The sequence below is a fragment of the Vulpes lagopus genome, chromosome 14, assembly GCF_018345385.1.
Source record: "Vulpes lagopus strain Blue_001 chromosome 14, ASM1834538v1, whole genome shotgun sequence".
Classification (NCBI taxonomy): domain Eukaryota; kingdom Metazoa; phylum Chordata; class Mammalia; order Carnivora; family Canidae; genus Vulpes; species Vulpes lagopus.
In genome coordinates this window covers 17229006-17246317 of record NC_054837.1, presented here as the reverse complement: position 1 = coordinate 17246317, position 17312 = coordinate 17229006, and the positions used below count along the sequence as shown (strand labels likewise).

The window sequence follows — 17312 nt, the reverse complement described above, 5'->3', positions numbered from 1 at the left end:
AGACTTAGGACAGACCCTAATGCTGAGCCAGATTCTCGCCGACTACTCTGGCCCGAGGCCTCCATTGCAGATCCCGGGCAGACTAACGTGCAGGCGTTGGAAGGTGCCCTGTAAGGGGAATTTGAGTTCAGTGATGCCCCAGGCCCTGTAACCCTGGGATGGGGGTGAGGCCCCCTCAAAGCCTCCAGCTTCCCCAGCCCAAACCCGAAACCACCTTCTGCGCTTTGGCTGAGTCAAGTCTGGTTCTTCAGATGGCCACCAGGTGGGAGCACAGGCCCGCGGTGAGCCTGGGCCTGGGGCCGCCCTGAGATGGGTTTGGTGGGGGCCTGGGCAGGGTTGGGGGCCTCTCTCACTGGAAGTCTGGCCTGCCCAGAGGCTGGGAGCTGGGCGTGTGCCTGGGGGTGTGGGGGCACATAGGTGTGTGAGCATGGGTATGAGAGTGTGCGGTGTAGATGGGGACACCTTTGTGTGGCTGCGAGCCACTTGGTTGGGTGCGTGTGCCTGTGAGCACACCCATGTGCAAGCACGTAAGGCACGTGTGCATGCCTGCACCTGTGTGTGTACACAGGGGCCTGGATTAGGAGGATTCTCTTTGCCCTTCCGGCACCCCCTCCCTGAGGGACCTGACAGATGGGATAGCCTGTCCCCTGAACTTTGGCGTTCCCAGAGTGGGAGGTGGCTCCGGGACTCAGAACCCCAGGACCCTCTGCCTGCTGCGTGTCCAGAGGCCATCTCCAGCCAGTGCAGGGACTGGGGGGGGGGGTGCTGGGAGGGGCTTGTCCCACCTTTGTCAGCTTTGGGGTCCTTCTGAGCCCTGTGTTCTGTGTCAGGACAGGGACTCATCATTGTGTCTGGGTGTCTTGGGCAGAAAAGGTGAAAAGGCCAGCAGAGAGCTGGGAATGGGCCTGAGCCCCAGGCCGAAGGTCCAGGCGACAGGAAGTGCCACCACACTGTGCTTTGCAGCCCTGGCCCTGCAAAGGCACTGGAGGGGGCAGATGGGGTCTTGGCTGGCCCAGCGGTCGCCTGTTTGTCATGCCAGGCTCTCGGATATCCTCCTCCAGCCAGGCCCGCTGCCCGGCCCATTTTAGTGCCTTCCCACTCACTGTTTCATCTCCCATCGGCCTCTATCCCAAAGGCCATGCTCAGCCGACTTTCATCAAGGTCACCAGTGGTTTCCATGCTGCCAAACACAATTCCAAATGCGCCGACCTCTGGTTTCCCCTTACTTGGCCCTCAGCTGCATTTGGCCAGGCCAAGCCCCCCCACCCCGCCCCGCCTGCAGAGGCTCCCTGCATGAGCTCCAGGACTCCCCTGTCCTGGATCTCCCCCTATCCCGCTGGCCCTCCCCCTCAGCCTCCTCTGCTGGTCTCCCTGACCTCGCCAAGGCCCAGTGCCCTGTCCCCACACCTCTTCTCTCCTCCTCTGTAAAGCCCACCTCCTTGGCAATCTCATGCAGGCTCAAGGCTTTAAAACATCTCCCGTGAGATAAAGTTTAATTCCCTATTTTGTTTATCATCTGCCTCTTCCAGCAGAAAGCGAGCTCCGTAAGCAGGGCTGTTTTAAGTCAGATTTATTAAGGTATAATTTACATACAGTTCGATTCACCCTTCCCAGCTTATGGGCCTAGAATTTTCTGACCAACGCGTATAGTTGTGTAACCAACTCAGCCATCAATTACAGGATCGTTCCAGTTCCATGGCCCCTGAGAAGCTCTCTGGATCCTTTGTTGTCACCTTCCACTTCCGTGTCCTGCTTTTGGCAGCCACTGATCTGGGCTTTGTTCTATTTTTTTGTTTTTGTTCCTATCATTGGGCCTTTTCTGAAAAGTCATATAATTGGAATTGTGCAGCCGGTCACCTTTGAATTGCCTTCTTCCACTTACCACCATGCATTTGGCATTGGCCCATGTGATTGCGGCGACTGGCCACTGGTTCATCTATGGAGTGCGTGCCCAGTTTGTCTACTCACTGGGTGACCCGTTGTCCTGGTTTCCCCAGGAGGGAAGGGTATTCCGGGACAGGGGACTCCCGGTGTTACAACCAGGATGGTCGCTTACCTTCATTCACTAGTTAAAAGGCACTTGGGGCTGTTTCTAGTTTCTGGTGATCTTGAATATATTGCCAGAATATAATATATTGAATACATATCCAATAGAACCAGTGGCATGGAGGGTCTTTGGTGAACATAAAGGGCCATTGCTCTGGGGTAGGTCCTGAACAGTGGGATTGTATGATGAGCGTCCGTCTCACTTTTTTCCAAGTGACTGTATCATTTGAGCCTTCTTACCAGCATTGTAGGAGATGCCAGTTGCTCTGTGTCTTCACCAGAATGTGGTAGTGAGTGTTACAAAAACTTTTTTTAAACTTTTTTTTTTTTTTTTTTTTTTTTTGCCATTCTAAGAGGTATACAATAGTATCTCCTCATGGTTGGTAGGGATTTCCTTTATCCGTTTTGCATAGTGCTCTGCCCCCAGCGCCTGGAACAGTGCCTGCTACCTAGTAGACACTCAATAATTTTTTTTTAATTGAATGAAAAGTAAATGAATGGATGAGTGGGTGACTGAATGGAGTGGAGGACCTCAGGTATTACCTAAAACTGTTATGGCAAATACATGACACATGTACCACCAGCTACCCCATGCCTATTCTGTTTTCCTGGCAGACATCACTAATCAATCTTGCCATTTCATCCAGCTGCCTCATTCCGGGCAAGTACTATCCAATAATGAGCCAACACAAGCCTCCTGGGAGCTAAAGAGGAGACCCAGATTCAGAGTAGGCTCAAAGGCTGCCAAAGGACTCACAGTGAGTCAGGGGCAGAACTAAACCCCAAGGCTAGGCTTTGGGGTCTAGTCTAGTCTAGGCTATCCCAATTCCAGACTCCTCTGATCAGGCTGGGGTAGGATGGCAGGCAGGCATAGGGGTCAGCGCTCGAGGCTGGGGTAGGGCACTGTCTTGGGGTGCTCCCTGGGCACTGGCTGCGGTGGGAAGATTAATGCCTAGGATCATCTTCCTGCAGGTGCTCAGGGGCCGCCGGGACGGCCTGCCAGCCCACCTTGGCTCCCTGGCACAGCGGGCATACTGGGCGCTACTGAGCCAGCGGAGAGACCAGAGCATCGTGGCTCTGGGCCGCAGTGGTGCTGGAAAGACCACCTGCTGTGAGCAGGTCCTGGAGCACCTGGTGACAATGGCAGGCAGTGTGGATGGCAGGGTCTCAGGTACAGTGGTCTCCATGTGATGTGTGTCCGGGATGGGTTGTGGGAGAGGGTGGGGAGAGTGGGAGGGTGTGCTGGCATTCATGGATCACCTATGTGCAGACACTGTGCTTGGTTCTGGGCAGGGCCACCTGTCCATTGGACACCCTTGTGCAAATTAGAAAAAGGTGTTCCTTCCTCAAGACATTCACAGCTAACCGCAGGAAAATTATCATACACTGACATTGTTAGAGCCAAACACTTGCCTGCCATGTGCTGGGGAATCATCCTAATAAATATACTGACATATGATTGTATGATGTAAACGATGGGCCCCTTGGAAATGGTGTCCTTGTGCAGTGCACAACCTGCTGAACTGTACAGGGGACCCAATAAGTAAAGACAGAAGGGCAGGGCCTATGCTCATGAGGAGTTGACAGCCAGAAGGGCAACCGAACTTCGCATATGTGCCAAACTTGAATGCTCTGCACAAAGTGGTGGCAGAGCTGGTTAGGAGAGAGGCAGAGGGAGCTCAGAGGAGAGGAGGGGGTAGGGGGCTTCCTTGGGGAAGCGATGTTTCAGCTAGGCTTTAAAGAAAGAGTGCCAATTAATAATAATAATAATAATGACAATATAATAGTAACTATAATAAATGTTTGCTGAGGACTTAGGCGCCAGTTGTATTCCAAGCATATTAACTTATTTATGATTTAAAGCAGTTCTATGAGGCAGATGTTATTCTTCAGATATCATAGATGAGACCATTAGGACTCAGTGAGGTTGACTAGCTTGCCCGAGGCCACACAGCTAATACATCCTGGAGCTGAGAGTCGAACCCAGGCCACCTGGCTCTAGAGCTCCAGGCCCTGGGCCTGTGCTCTCAATGTTTCTCTCATTGCTGCACCCCTATAAGGAGGCTTTTTGGACATTTTCTTCCCCAATCACCCCCTACCATGAAATCTTATTGTCATAGATATACTACGTTCTCTTCATGCAGTGCAGGCATGTCTGTGCTTTATACGTAAGAAAGCAACATTCTCCCTACCGGCAAGAATCCGCTTTTGCCCTCTTGGGGGCAATATTCTCCCCACTGAGAATTACATAGTCCCAGAAACATTGCTTTCCTAGTGATCACAATTCTAATACTAGCCACACCGCCTTTGGAGCAGGGACTAAAGGCTTTACATTATTAAAATCTTTTAGTCCTTGTGACAACCGCATGATGTAGGTACTATCATTATTATTATTTTTTAAAGATTTTATTTATTTATTCATGAGACACACACACACACACACACAGAGGCAGAGACATAGGCAGAAGGAGAAGCAGGCTCCATGCAGGGAGCCCGAGGTGGAACTTGATCCCGGGACCCCAGGGTCATGCCCTGAGCTGAAGGCAGATGCTCAACCGCTGAGCCACCCCGGTGCCCCGATGTGGGTACTATCACTATCCCCATCTTCCGATGGGGAATCAGAGGCATAGGGAGGTTGGTTTGCACATTAGGTATCCAGCAAAGGCAGAGCCATATCAAATCCCCTTAACTGTTATGGGTGCCGCTGTGTCAGTGGGGTTATTCCAAAACTCTATTGATCACCTACTCTTCCCCGGACCTATAGAAGGGGCTGGGAATGCAGCGGGGAGAGGCACCAGTCTTGGCTCACAGTTCTGCTGTGAGTACATGAGCTTGAGGGTGGGAGTCAGGATAGACTGTATCCAGGTGCCCGGCACAGTGCCTAGCACATAGTAGGTGCCCAATAAGTAGTTGTGGAGAGCCAGCGGGGCTTTTCAAGGCTGCTGCTACCCCGTGAACTCCCTCAAAGCAGGTCTGAGAACGTTAATGCCCTGCCCCTCTGGATCAGATCCAGGAGGCCCTTGTCATCGGGCTGTATCTATCCTGGCCGCGCACGTCTCCTTCCTGACTCCATCCTGCTCCCCCCTGCATCCTGCTTGCAATACACAGCCAGGGCAGTGGTGGAATGTGTGTGAGTTAGTGTGAGTTGGGGAGGCAGCGACGAGTCTGCTGGGGCTTGGGCCCAGATGGGCTTGGACTGGTGCAGCTGCCAGTCGGGAAGGTGGTTTCGTGAGAAGTGAGGGCGGTGGCTCCTGGGCCATGGGTGACGCCCTGCCTCCTGCCCCCAACAGTGGAGAAGATCCGAGCTACCTTCACCATCCTCCGGGCTTTTGGCTCTGTGTCCACCAGCCATAGCTGCAGTGCCACCCGGTTTGCCATGGTGATGTCGCTGGACTTCAATGCCATGGGACGAGTCACGGCTGCTCAGCTTCAGGTGCGTGCTCTGGGTGTACAGGAGAGGAGGGCCCTTGGTCCTGCAGTATCCCCAGCCCCGGCATAGGGAGGGCCATGTCTCCACCTGGGTCCCTGGGATGTGTCTAAGTGGTGGTGGCTCCCCCAGCCGTGGCCACCTCCTCCCCGGCTCGCTCAGCACCCTGGAGCATTGCTGGCCTGTCTGCACCTCTGGATGCTGCAGGGATGAAATATTCATGGGTAAACATATAGCCCAGCCTCTCATCACTGGATCCTTACAAGCATAAGCTGACGTGAAACAGCCGCTCGCCAGCCCTCCGCGGCCGGGCGCGTGTACCCGGCACAGGGCCTGCTGGCCCCCAGCACCCCGATGACCATGCCGCTCCCCTTCTCGCCTCACGCATGTTTGAGCAGAAAATAGGATCAGGTTATTAGCAGGGCGGTTTGGACACTGAGGTGGGATGATATCCAGACTCAAAGAAAACTCATAGGTGCCCCCGAAGTCCCTTTTCTGTCCTGGCCCGGCAGTGCCACCAATAGTCAGCACGCGGGTCAGGTTGGTCAGCTTCTGTTCACCACGAGGGTGTCGAGGGTGTCGAGGGTGTCGGCCGCCGGCTCCGTGCAGCTGTCATTGCCCCTGGGCGCTTTCATCGGGAGAGTGTTGCCCTAGTCGAGGGCTCCGGGCCAGTGGGATGGGGGACGGTGCACTTTCCATATGGACCTGTCCCGGCAGAGTGTGGATCTGAGCTGTTGCCCCCCAAAAAGTGCATCAGGGCAGAGGGGCGCCCCGACGGGGCCTCTGGGTAGCTGGCCGCAGGCCCGCCGGCAGGGTACCCCGAGGGCCCACCGTGTCCCGTCCGCTCCCCTTGCAGACGATGCTTTTGGAGAAGAGCCGCGTGGCCCGGCAGCCGGAAGGGGAAGGCAATTTCGAGGTTTTCTCCCAGATGCTAGCGGGGTTGGACCTGGATCTCAGGTGAGTGACAGGGTTGGCATCTTCGAACTTAGCATGTGGCAAGGACTCATTCAGGTCCACTGTCCCGAGATTACCCTGGAGCGAGTTCACGCAGCCGGTTAGCAGAGGACCTGGAGTTAGAACCTGCTCCCTTGGGTGTAGCTTGTGATTCTTCATGCTGGGTTCTCCTGGCACTTAGGAAGGGCCGGGGAAGAGCTGCAAGTGAGGAATGTTCCAGAAAGGGGACAAGGGCCTGGGGCAGGCCCTGGGAGCCCTCTGCCGTGATGACCACTTGGTCTGCTGGGCCACTGAGGTGGGCAGCCCCTCCCTGACTTCCAGTCCCTTCTCTGCTTCCAGGACGGAGCTGTACCTTCACCAGATGGCAGACAGCAGCTCGTTCGGCATGGGTGTATGGCCTAAGGTGAGGAGGAGGTCCTTCTGGGGGGAGGGGTGTGGGTGTCTGTGTCCCCGTGGCCAGGATGGGAGCGTGATGGAGGGGCTCCCTGTGTGACTCTTCTTTTTAAGCAGTGGTTGGCAAGGACTGGTCATGTGGGGGACGCAAGGGTTGTCTTTGCAGGGCCTGGCTTGTAGGGTAGTGGGACTTGTACACATCAAGGGATTCAGGAGGTGGTATTCGGAGACGTAAGCATGTCTGGGCTCAAACCCCGGCTTTGACACTTATTAGATACATGACCTCAAACCTCACCTCTCTGAACATTTGTATCCTCTCCGGTCAAGTAATGGGAGTCGTAGTATCGGACTCATTGGGTCGGGGTGAGTGGTAAATGAAATGATGGGCATAAAGTGCTGAGCGCAGGTCTTGGCCTAGATCCATCAATCAGGTACTCTTAGTCAATATTATTGGTGATTCCCATGGGTAAGTACAGTCAGAGACGGCTTCCTGGAAGATGTGGTCTGTGAGTAGGACCTTGAGAGATGGTAGAGATATTTAAAAAAGCAAGGTGTTGACTTGTTTGCTTTAAAAAAAAAAACTCATTGGTTTATATTTTAACAATTGGTTTCTGAGTCGCCCACCACCCAATGCATATACCACCAGCTCCTATGCCAAGTCTGTGCTAAGTGCTGGGATTATGGTCTCCATTCACAAATTTTTACTCTATCAGGAGAGAGGGATATGGGCACTGATGCAGTCATGTGAGATACAAATGTGCCAGACGTTGCCCAAGATGCCGTGGGCACCAGAGGATAGTTTAAAGAGCTTCTTAGCTACAGGGACATTTGACAGGGTTTGAGGAATGAATAGGAGTTCACCACGTAGGGGAGGATAGATCATTTCCATGCCAAAGTCTTTTAACAAAGATACAGTTTGGGAAACAAATAGTGCTGGAATAATGGGGAATTCTTGTGTCAAAAACGTATTTCAATCCACAACCTCACACCATACACAGAAACGAATAAAGAATGGATTATAGGCCCAAATGTAAAACTTAAAGCCATAATATTTCTAGAAGAAAACGAGGGAGGGGGTCCCTGGGTAGCTCAGCGGTTTAGCGCCTGCCTTTGGCCTCCCGCATTGGGCTCCCTGCATGGAGCCTGCTTCTCCCTCTGCCTGTATCTCTGCCTCTCTCTCTCTCTCTCTCTCTCTCTGTGTCTCTCATTGATAAATAAATAAAATCTTAAAAAAAAAAAAGAAAAGAAAACGAGGGAAAGATTTCTCTTGGCTTTGTTTTGGGCTAAGTTTTCTTAGATGGGCCACTAAACACACAGTCCTCTTTGAAAGACACTTTTAATATGAAAATACACACCACAGACCAGGAAAAAATATTCTCAAATCACATATCTGATAAAGTATTTGAATCCAGAATATGATGGACGACTATCCAAACACATAAATACAACCTGACCAAAGAGATGGGCAAAAGATTTTAACCTACACTTTGCCAAGGAAGACACACGGATGGTTGATACGCACGTGAAAATACGCTCCACATCATTAGTCTTTAAAGAAATTTAAATTAAAACCACTACGATATCACTACACCATCACTGGAACGTCTGGGTTTTAAAAGACTGATCATGCCAAGTGCTGGTGAGAATTTGGGGCAGCTGGAACTCTCACACGCCACCGGCAAGGATGTAAAACAGTACAGCTGTTTGTGAAAACAGTCTCTTAAAAAAGTGAAACCTACACTTTCTGTATGATACACTGGTCTACTCTTAGGTATTTATTTATTATTTATTTATTTATTTATTTATTTATTTATTTTTTAAAGTTTTTTTTTTTAATTTTTATTTATTTATGATAGTCACAGAGAGAGAGAGAGAGGCAGAGACGCAGGCGGAGGAAGAAGCAGGCTCCATGCACCGGGAGCCTGATGTGGGATTCGATCCTGGGTCTCCAGGATCGCGCCCAGGGCCAAAGGCAGGCGCCAAACCGCTGCGCCACCCAGGGATCCCCTCTTAGGTATTTATACAGGAAAATAAAAGTGCATGTCCAGACAAAGGTTGTGACCTGACAGTTCTTGGCAAGTTTTCTTTAAAATAAGATTTTATTTATTTCTTCATGAAAGACACATAGAGAGAGGCAGAGACAGGGGGAGCCTGATGCAGGACTCGATCCCAGGACCCCGGGATCACACCCTGAGCCAAAGGCAGATGCTCAACCACTGAGCCAACCAGGCGCCCCCAGTTCTTGGCAGTTTTACTTGCAATAGCCCAAACCTAACAACTAACTACCTGCGTGTCTAATAACAGGTGAGTGGCTGTGGAGTATTGATAAAGATAGTATCCTAGTCAGCTGTAAAAATGAAGGAGCAACTAGCATATCCAAGGAGACGATGGCTCTCGAAATCATTGTGCTGATAAAAATCTCTGATGGAAGAGAGAATAACTATGACCCCATGTATGTGAAACTTTCCAAATTGCAGACCGGCTGCCAGTGACAGAAGACAGGATGGGGGTTTCCTGGGCACTGGGTGGGGGTGGGCGGGGCGGGGGAGAAAGAATGATAAAAGGGAACTTTTGGGGTGGCGATGGGTATGGTCATTGTCTTTATTGCGGTGATAGCTTATCAGATTATGCCTTTTAAAAAAATTTGTATTTATTCATGAGAGACACACAGAGAGAGGCAGAGACACAGGCAGAGGGAGAAGCAGGCTCCGATGCGGGACTCGATCCCAGGACTCCGGGATCATGACCTGAGCTGAAGGCAGACGCTCAGCCACTGAGCCACCCAGGTGCCCAGATTATACCTTTTAAAGATGAGTAGTTTATCTTTTGTCGATGACATTGTAATGAAGCGGTCTACGAGTGAGCACACACCTGCTGGGGCCTCTCCAGAGTGACGCGTCCAGCAGGTCTGGGCAGGGCCTGGGGATCTGCATTCCTCACCAGTTCCCAGGTGATGCTGCTGCTCTTGGCCCAGGGGCCGCCCTCTCTAAGAACCGCTGACATGGGGCTCATTTCTGCAGTAGGCAGAAATGGTGCAGCTGTTCCTTCTTTAAATTCTGGGGGCTGACCCTCTCTTCTTCCGACACCCCGTGTCACTGGCAGGCATCCAGAGCGGCGTTTTCTCCCACGCACTTTCTCCCCACAGTTGGGGAACCGTTAGGACCCCAGACCTTGACCGTGACAGCGCAGGATGAGAGGCTATCCCAGCACTGGGGTTTCCCGTTTGTGTTCAGGAATTTTGGCCTAGTGGATCCATCTGAGTCTGCAAGAGGGATGTTTTTGAGGAGAAGAGCCCGAGCCCCGTCCTTGTGAGCTCTCTCCAGCCTGACTTTTTTGTTAACAGTCTGCACACAGGAATGGGTCACAGTGGGAATCCGTGTCAGGCAGGCTTTTGAAGTAGATTTCTTTTTTGTGTATGTTTGTGGGGGGTGTTTTCTTTAGGCCAGCTGATTTGCGGGAACTGGTGGGGTGTTCCTTTGTTCTCTCTCTCTCTGCTACCTGGCAGGTATCCAGGGAAGCTTTTCTCAGTGTTCTACGAACAAAAATAAAGTCTGAAAGCTCACTGGCCTTTGATCCCAGCCAGAGCTAGTTTTCTGGGGTTGGGTGGTCCCGGTACTGTCTCAGTAGGGGAATTGGGTGGTCAGGAAATACCCCCAAGGATGGGAGTTGCTAAGTACAAGCTCCCAAAGCTGCCAGATTGAGCACGCAAAAATATAGGATGCCCAGGACTTCCATCTTTTTTTTTTTTTTTAAATTTTTATTTATTTATTTATTTATTTATTTTTTTAAAATTTTTATTTATTTATGATAGTCACACAGAGAGAGAGAGAGAGGCAGAGAGACACAGGCAGAGGGAGAAGCAGGCTCCATGCACCGGGAGCCTGACGTGGGATTCGATCCTGGATCTCCAGGATCGCGCCCTGGGCCAAAGGCAGGCGCTAAACCGCTGCGCCACCCAGGGATCCCCCAGGACTTCCATCTTGTAATGCAGCTAATGTACAGCGTGGTGACTCTAGTTCATAATGGTGCTTATGGCATACTTCAAATTTCCTAGGAGAGTGGATCTTAAGTGTTCTCACCACACACAAAAAATAGTAACTATGTGAAGTGATGGATGTATTCATTAACTTCATCGTGGCAATCATTTCAGAATGTGTACTTATATCACATCATCACATGGTACACCTAAAAATCTGCAATTTTTATCTGTCAATTATAACTCAGTAAAATTAAAAAACAAAACCAAAAAACCACCCCCACGGGATGCCCAGTTGCACTTGAAATTCAGATAAATATGGAATAATTTTTTTAGTATAATGATGCCTTAAATATTGCATGGGCAGGCCTGGAGTGTTGGTGTCCTATCAGAGAAGGCTGCCTGGAGGAGGTGAGCCAGAGAGTCAAGTGAGGCCAGCATTCCTGCTCCACCAGATATTGACGGGAAATATACTTACATGACGACATTACCCACCATTTATCAGAGATTCAAATTGAACTATAGGTCTTGCATTTCATCTGGCAGTTCTATAGCCCGCTTCATCCCTGGCTGAGCCATCTTCCTCCTCCTCCTAGCCAGTCCTGCAGGCTTGGATCACCTCTGACTTCATCTGTAACCGAGGCTTTCATTGTTCCCTGAAAATTCACTGATGACAGTGGTTAAGAAATGAGTTCTGGGCACGCCTGGGTGGCTCAGCGGTTGAGTGTCTTCCTTCAGCTCAGGTCATGATCCCGGGGTCCTGGGATCGAGTCCCACATCAGCTCTCCGCAGGGAGCCTGCTTCTCCCTCTGCCTGTATCTTCCCCACCCCCTGTGTCTCTCATGAATAAATAAATAAATAAAATAAAATAAAATAAAATAAAATAAAATAAAATAAATAAAAGGGTTCTGGAGTTTGACAAATCCAGGTTCAGATTCCAGTACTGGATGGGTGGCCCTAAACTGGGTGACTTCATTTCCCTGTGCCTCAGTTTCCTCAATGGTAAAACTGGGTGTTCATAGTCCCCCTTGTGCCCAGGTTAAGTGACATAAAGTCCATCAAGTGCTTGGACGCTCAGGATTTATTATGATGATTATGATTTGTTATTATTACTCACCATTACCTTGTATGGCAGCACTGGACCAGCTGGGTGGGGCAAGGCCTCAGCGGTCCACGAGACCCCCAGTCCAGGCCTCTCGGCAGTACACACCTTGTTTTCTGTCTCATTGGCTTTATCTCTCTCCTCAAGTTTATATTTTTAATCTTTTTTTTTTTTTTTTTTTTTTTTTTTATTTATGATAGTCACACAGAGAGAGAGAGAGAGAGGCAGAGACACAGGCAGAGGGAGAAGCAGGCTCCATGCACCGAGAGCCCGATGTGGGATTCGATCCCGGGTCTCCAGGATCGCGCCCTGGGCCAAAGGCAGGCGCCAAACCGCTGCGCCACCCAGGGATCCCTCAAGTTTATATTTTTAATATAACATTTACTTTTTGGGACCCCCTGGCAGGTTCAGTAGATGGAGCATGTGGCTCTTGATCTCAGGGTTGTGAGTTTGGATGTAGAGATTAAATAAATATATATACATATAATACTTATTTTTTTCAAAATTAATCCATGCACACTTCCTTTTTTTTTTTTTTTAAGATTTTATTTATTTATTCATGAGAGACATGAGACACACAGAGAGAGGCAGAGACACAGGCAGAGGGAGAAGCAGGCTCCATTCAAGGAGCCCAACGTGGGACTCGATCCCAGGTCTTCAGAATCAGGTCCTGGACCGAAGGCAGCACTAAACCACTGAGCCACCCAGGCTGCCCCATGCACACTTTCTGTGAAAAAATCAGAAAAAAGCATAGAGACAAAACCAAAATGAAATCACATGCACTCACATAAACCAAAACACAGACACCCATGACTTGGCCAACCTGAGACATCCATTGGTAACATGTTTACAGATCTGCTCTCAGCACTTTTTCTATGAATATTTTATATAGTTCATAACAAACCGGATGTCATCAAAACTTTCACAAACAGTATCCTTAATGACTAGGCGTTCAGAGGCGAGTCAGGATTCCCCGAAGAGTTCCCTTGCTGTTGTCCATTTACTGAAAAGGTTCTAAAGCCATCTTGTAGTTCTTAATAATGAGATGATAAACATCTTTGTGCATCCATCCTGGGCATCCGGCTCAGTGTTACTGTCCCTGCTTCCCAGCCCTCTGGGGAGAGGCCCCCTGCTAATGTGTGTGTGTGTGTGTGTGTGTGTGTGGGTGGGTGGGTGGGTGTGTATGAGCTCATTGATAACAATCTCTCATCATGTTTGCTTGCTAATTGTCTGTCTCCCCACCATCCTAAGGTCCAAGAAGATGGGGAACCTCAGTGTCCTGTTCACTGCTTGTATATTTTACAAGGCCTTGACCTGAGCCCAGCATACAGCAAGTGCTCAATAAATGTTTGTTGAGTGAATAAATGAATGAACGAGCAGCCCCACTCAACATAACTGGGCTAAAATCATGTCTTTTCAATTTTCTAAATTTCACTGTGATTTTAGTTCTGGTAGACAGAAAGTTATTAATTGCACTTTAATTTATCCCACTATGCATTTAAAGGCATTTCCTAGGGGCCTTGGGGATCTCATGTCTCTCGTTGGATCCATTGCCTGTGTCCTGGGAGCTGGGGTGGTTGCTGGGAATCACGGAGGGGCCCTCCTTCCTCAGCCAGCCTGGCCTCTGGGGTCCGTGAACATGGGGGTTAGTAGCACCGTGGGCCTGGCACAGTGGGTGGATAAACTATCTCAGCATTAATGGCTGTGATTCAGGGACATTAAGCGACATCCCATTGACATTCACTCATCAGTGGACATTTACTGATCTCATTGTGTCCCAGGCACTGGCACAGAGATAGCTCAGCTGGGTCTCTGTCACAAAGGACTCATGGCTTTGAAGGCAGGTGGAGGCCTCCATGAGGCCATATTAGCAGATAATTCGAAGCCAGAATGACAGGTGCTTGAACAGAGGTGCGCGTAGGCTGAGGCCAGGCTGGGAGGGGTGGAGGCATATCAAGGAAGGCTGCCCGGAGGAGGTGAGCATGAGCTGGTCTGCTGGTGCATGGAGTGAAGTCAGACAGGTGCAGCGAGGCCAGTTTTCCTGCTCCGCTGGGCGCCTGATGCAAAGGGGAAGGGGGAGAGCAGCAAACAGGGTAGCGTGGCTGCAGAGCACAGGATGAGGCTGGAGCAGGGCCCGGGGCGAGAAATCGGGCTGGTGCTGGTCCCCCGGTGGCTTCCGCCTCCTCTCGCTGACTGGCAATCCCACATCCTGTCCCTGCACTGCGCCCTTGCTGCCTGCCACTTTCAGCTTTTAAATGGAACTTATTTGAGATCTGCCAGGGCACCAGGACACATTTGAAATCACAAAGCTTTCATATTATTTTCTTCTTCTCTGTAATTTATTTTTCTGCAACCTAGCCTGATTTTTTTTTTTAAAGTGCCCAGCAGCGGTGATAATAATAATCATCTTTGCCTCCCAGCAGTTTGCTTCTGGCTGTTACCTTCCAGGCTTTGGCCCGAGGCGCATTTATTTTTTATGACCCAATTGTCAACTGTGGAGGAATGGTCTCCCAACGGGAAGTTGGGGGATCATGCACTCTTGCCAGGGGCTCTGCCCAGAGCCTCCTCTTCCCTAATCCTCTGAATGATCCTTTGAGCAAAGGGATTATGATCACATCTGTTTTTCAGCAGCGGTAACCAGGCTCAGAGAGGTAGAGTTACTTGCCTAAGAGCACACAGCTTGGCAGTGGCAGGGGCAGTGTTGGACCTGACCCTAAATTTGGCACTATTGTCTGTCCCACTCTGTTACTTCAATCCTGTATCACAGCTGAAGATCATGTGCCCTGGGGTCTGGCCCACTGGGCCCTCTTGGGTCGTTTCCTCTTTTTTTTTTTTTTTAAGATTTTATTTATTCATGAGGGACACAGAGAGAGAGGCAGAGACATATGCAGAGGGAGAAGCAGGCTCCCTGCAGGGAGCACGATGTGGGACTCGATCCCAGGACCATGGGACCTCGCCTGAGCCAAAGGCAGATGCTCAACCGTTGAGCCACCCAAGCGTCTTTTTTGGCCTCAGTGTTTGCACCTGTGGAATGGGTAGAGCCATACCCAGCTCCTTGGTCGGCTCCCAGGATTGGAGACCCAGTAGAGTATCTGGCAAGTAGTGATTTGCCTCCTCCCCAGGTGGGTGGCTTTGGCCTCAGTTTCCTCCTCCGTCCATTGGAGAGACTCACACCCACCATATAGAGTAAAAGTGCCCCATGTGGTATAGTAGGTGCTCAGCTAATGTTTGCCCTTCTCGCTCCTTAAACAGACTCTCAGTGCCCAGGTAGGATGCAAATTGGTCAGATTGAGAGCATGGGGAGAGCTGCCCAGGCATGAGGAGGTCCAGGCTCTGGGCTGACACCTTCCTGCCCTCCCCACGTTCTCTATGAGCTTCACCCACCTGTGTGGGCACCGATGTTCTTTGCAAGTGAAGAGAGTCAATGTTCAGCATTTTCCTCCCAGAGCCGGCTTCAGGGAGGAGGATGCTCACGTGCCAGTCTCCCACCGGCCAGTGAGTCCTCCAGCACCATGGACTCCTTCGGAGAGCAGCTCCCGGCTGCAACCCGAGGCTCCCCACTGCCCTTCGCTCTGTGACAGCCCTGCACCACCATCCGCAGGGTTCTCTGCACCCAGTGCACCATGCTCCCCAGCCCCTTGTCCTTCTGTGTGGAGACAGACTCTTCCTGCACCGCCACGACCCTCAGAACCCATTTCTCCTTGCTCATTCTGTTTGCTTCATGCGCCACTACTTCCAGGAAGCCTCTGACCCTCCCCAGAGTCTCCCAGCCCCCTCTCCCCACCCCTGCACTCACTCTGGCTGTCATTCTGTTGGCACATCTGTCCCCCTCATTGGACTGGGAGCCTCTTAAGGTTGGGGCCATGCCTGCTTTGCTTTCCATGGAGGGCCGGGCCTGCCCTTGGGCAGCAGTAGGGAAAGGTGTCCCGGAAAGCAGAACAGCCTGAGTAACAACGTGGCCGGAGGGGACGCCCTGGTGCACAGAGATCAGCATTTATCCAGCACCACTGTGTGCCAGGCACGATGCCAGGTGCTTTACATATGACTCATTTATTCCTCACAGCGGCCCTGGAGGAAGGTAGGCGATGATTTCCATCCTACAGAAATGGAAACTGAGTCCCAGCACAAGGCCAAAAGATCTGTGCAGAGTCATCGTGCTGGGGACTGTGGAGTTGAGGGAACATCCAGCTCTGCCCGACTCCAAATCCAAACCTGTCCTCTCTCTGTAGGAATCTCCTGGGTGCTCTAAGCACAGCCCAGTCTAATGTGGAGACAGCATTTTGGATTTTTTCTTTTTCACTAAATTATCTGCAGTCTTGGGTTGACCTTGAGTCTTTGATTGCCTCAGATAAACCCCGCGCATTGTGTGAGTTGGCTTTTTTTTCCGTTAATTTTTTTTTTTTTAAATCGAGGTGAGACATAAAGCGTATAAAGTGCTCTCATTGTCAGCCTCCAACTCAGTGATGATTATGTTCTTAACCACACCTGCAGCCACAGCCCAGATCAACGCCTGGAACATTCCTCATTCTGACACAGGCTCCCTCAAGTCTCTTGGCCATCAGATGTGTCTCCCCCGCCCCTGGCCCAAAGTCATCAACCTGACTTGTCTCGCTGTGGGTTAGCTTGGCCTATGCTTGAATCTCGCAGAAAGGGGGTCCCTGGGTGCAGTGTCTTTGGTATGCGGCCTCTCTGGCTCACCCTGGGTCTATGGGAAGCGGGCATGCGGTTGCACCACCAGCGGCTCATTCTTGTTCAATGCCGTGTCGTACTCCAACGCCATGCCCCAGCTACACAGCTCCCCATTTATTCGTTCTCCGTGGGTAGACATTTGGGCTGTGACTTGATGTATTCCACTAATTTCACCAATCTCCATGTGCACGATTGGGATGCCAGTGGCTTGCACCCAGCAAGAGGCAGGAGTGTTTGGTTCCCTGGAAATTTAAGGAACTTTAAGCATTTTCCTGATCCTAATTGTTCGGATCAGAAACATATACATTTGTCTCTCTATATTTTCTGTTGCAACAGACACATGGCAGGGGGGCTGCGAGTGGAGGGAAAGACAAACAGATTAAGCTTCAGGGAAAGTTGCTCCTTCTCTTCACATGAGCTAAGTGGCAGATGATGGAGTCCGCCTATAATTTAAAGTCAAATGCTCAGAACTGACAGTGGGAGCCATAATAAATGTGTTGCCACTGTCCTTTTGGTGTCCTTTCGCTGCTGCTTTGAAATCTCATAAATAACCGAGAACATGTTGGTAAGATGCCTTCCTTCCCTCCGTTTGCTTCAGTGGAGCAGCTGTGGTTGCTAGGTTGAGCTCCTGGTTGCTAGGGATTTTGTGGTCCTGTGGTGGCCCAGAAATATGATGGATCAGTGGAACATGCTTTTGCTATTAATTGAAATATTTTCACAGCGCA

At 50.6% G+C, this 17312-nt stretch overlaps 1 protein-coding gene across 2 annotated transcripts in view; it reads left to right on the top strand.

Moving 5' to 3' along the window:
• Window positions 1–17312, top strand: part of MYO18B (myosin XVIIIB) — a 256479-nt gene that overhangs the window by 27941 nt on the left and 211226 nt on the right. For both annotated transcript variants that reach the window (XM_041729151.1, XM_041729150.1), the window contains exons 8-11: window positions 3019–3217; window positions 5337–5479; window positions 6330–6430; window positions 6767–6830. In XM_041729151.1, the coding sequence (XP_041585085.1) occupies window positions 3019–3217; window positions 5337–5479; window positions 6330–6430; window positions 6767–6830 (507 nt within the window). The remainder of the gene's footprint in view (window positions 1–3018; window positions 3218–5336; window positions 5480–6329; window positions 6431–6766; window positions 6831–17312) is intronic.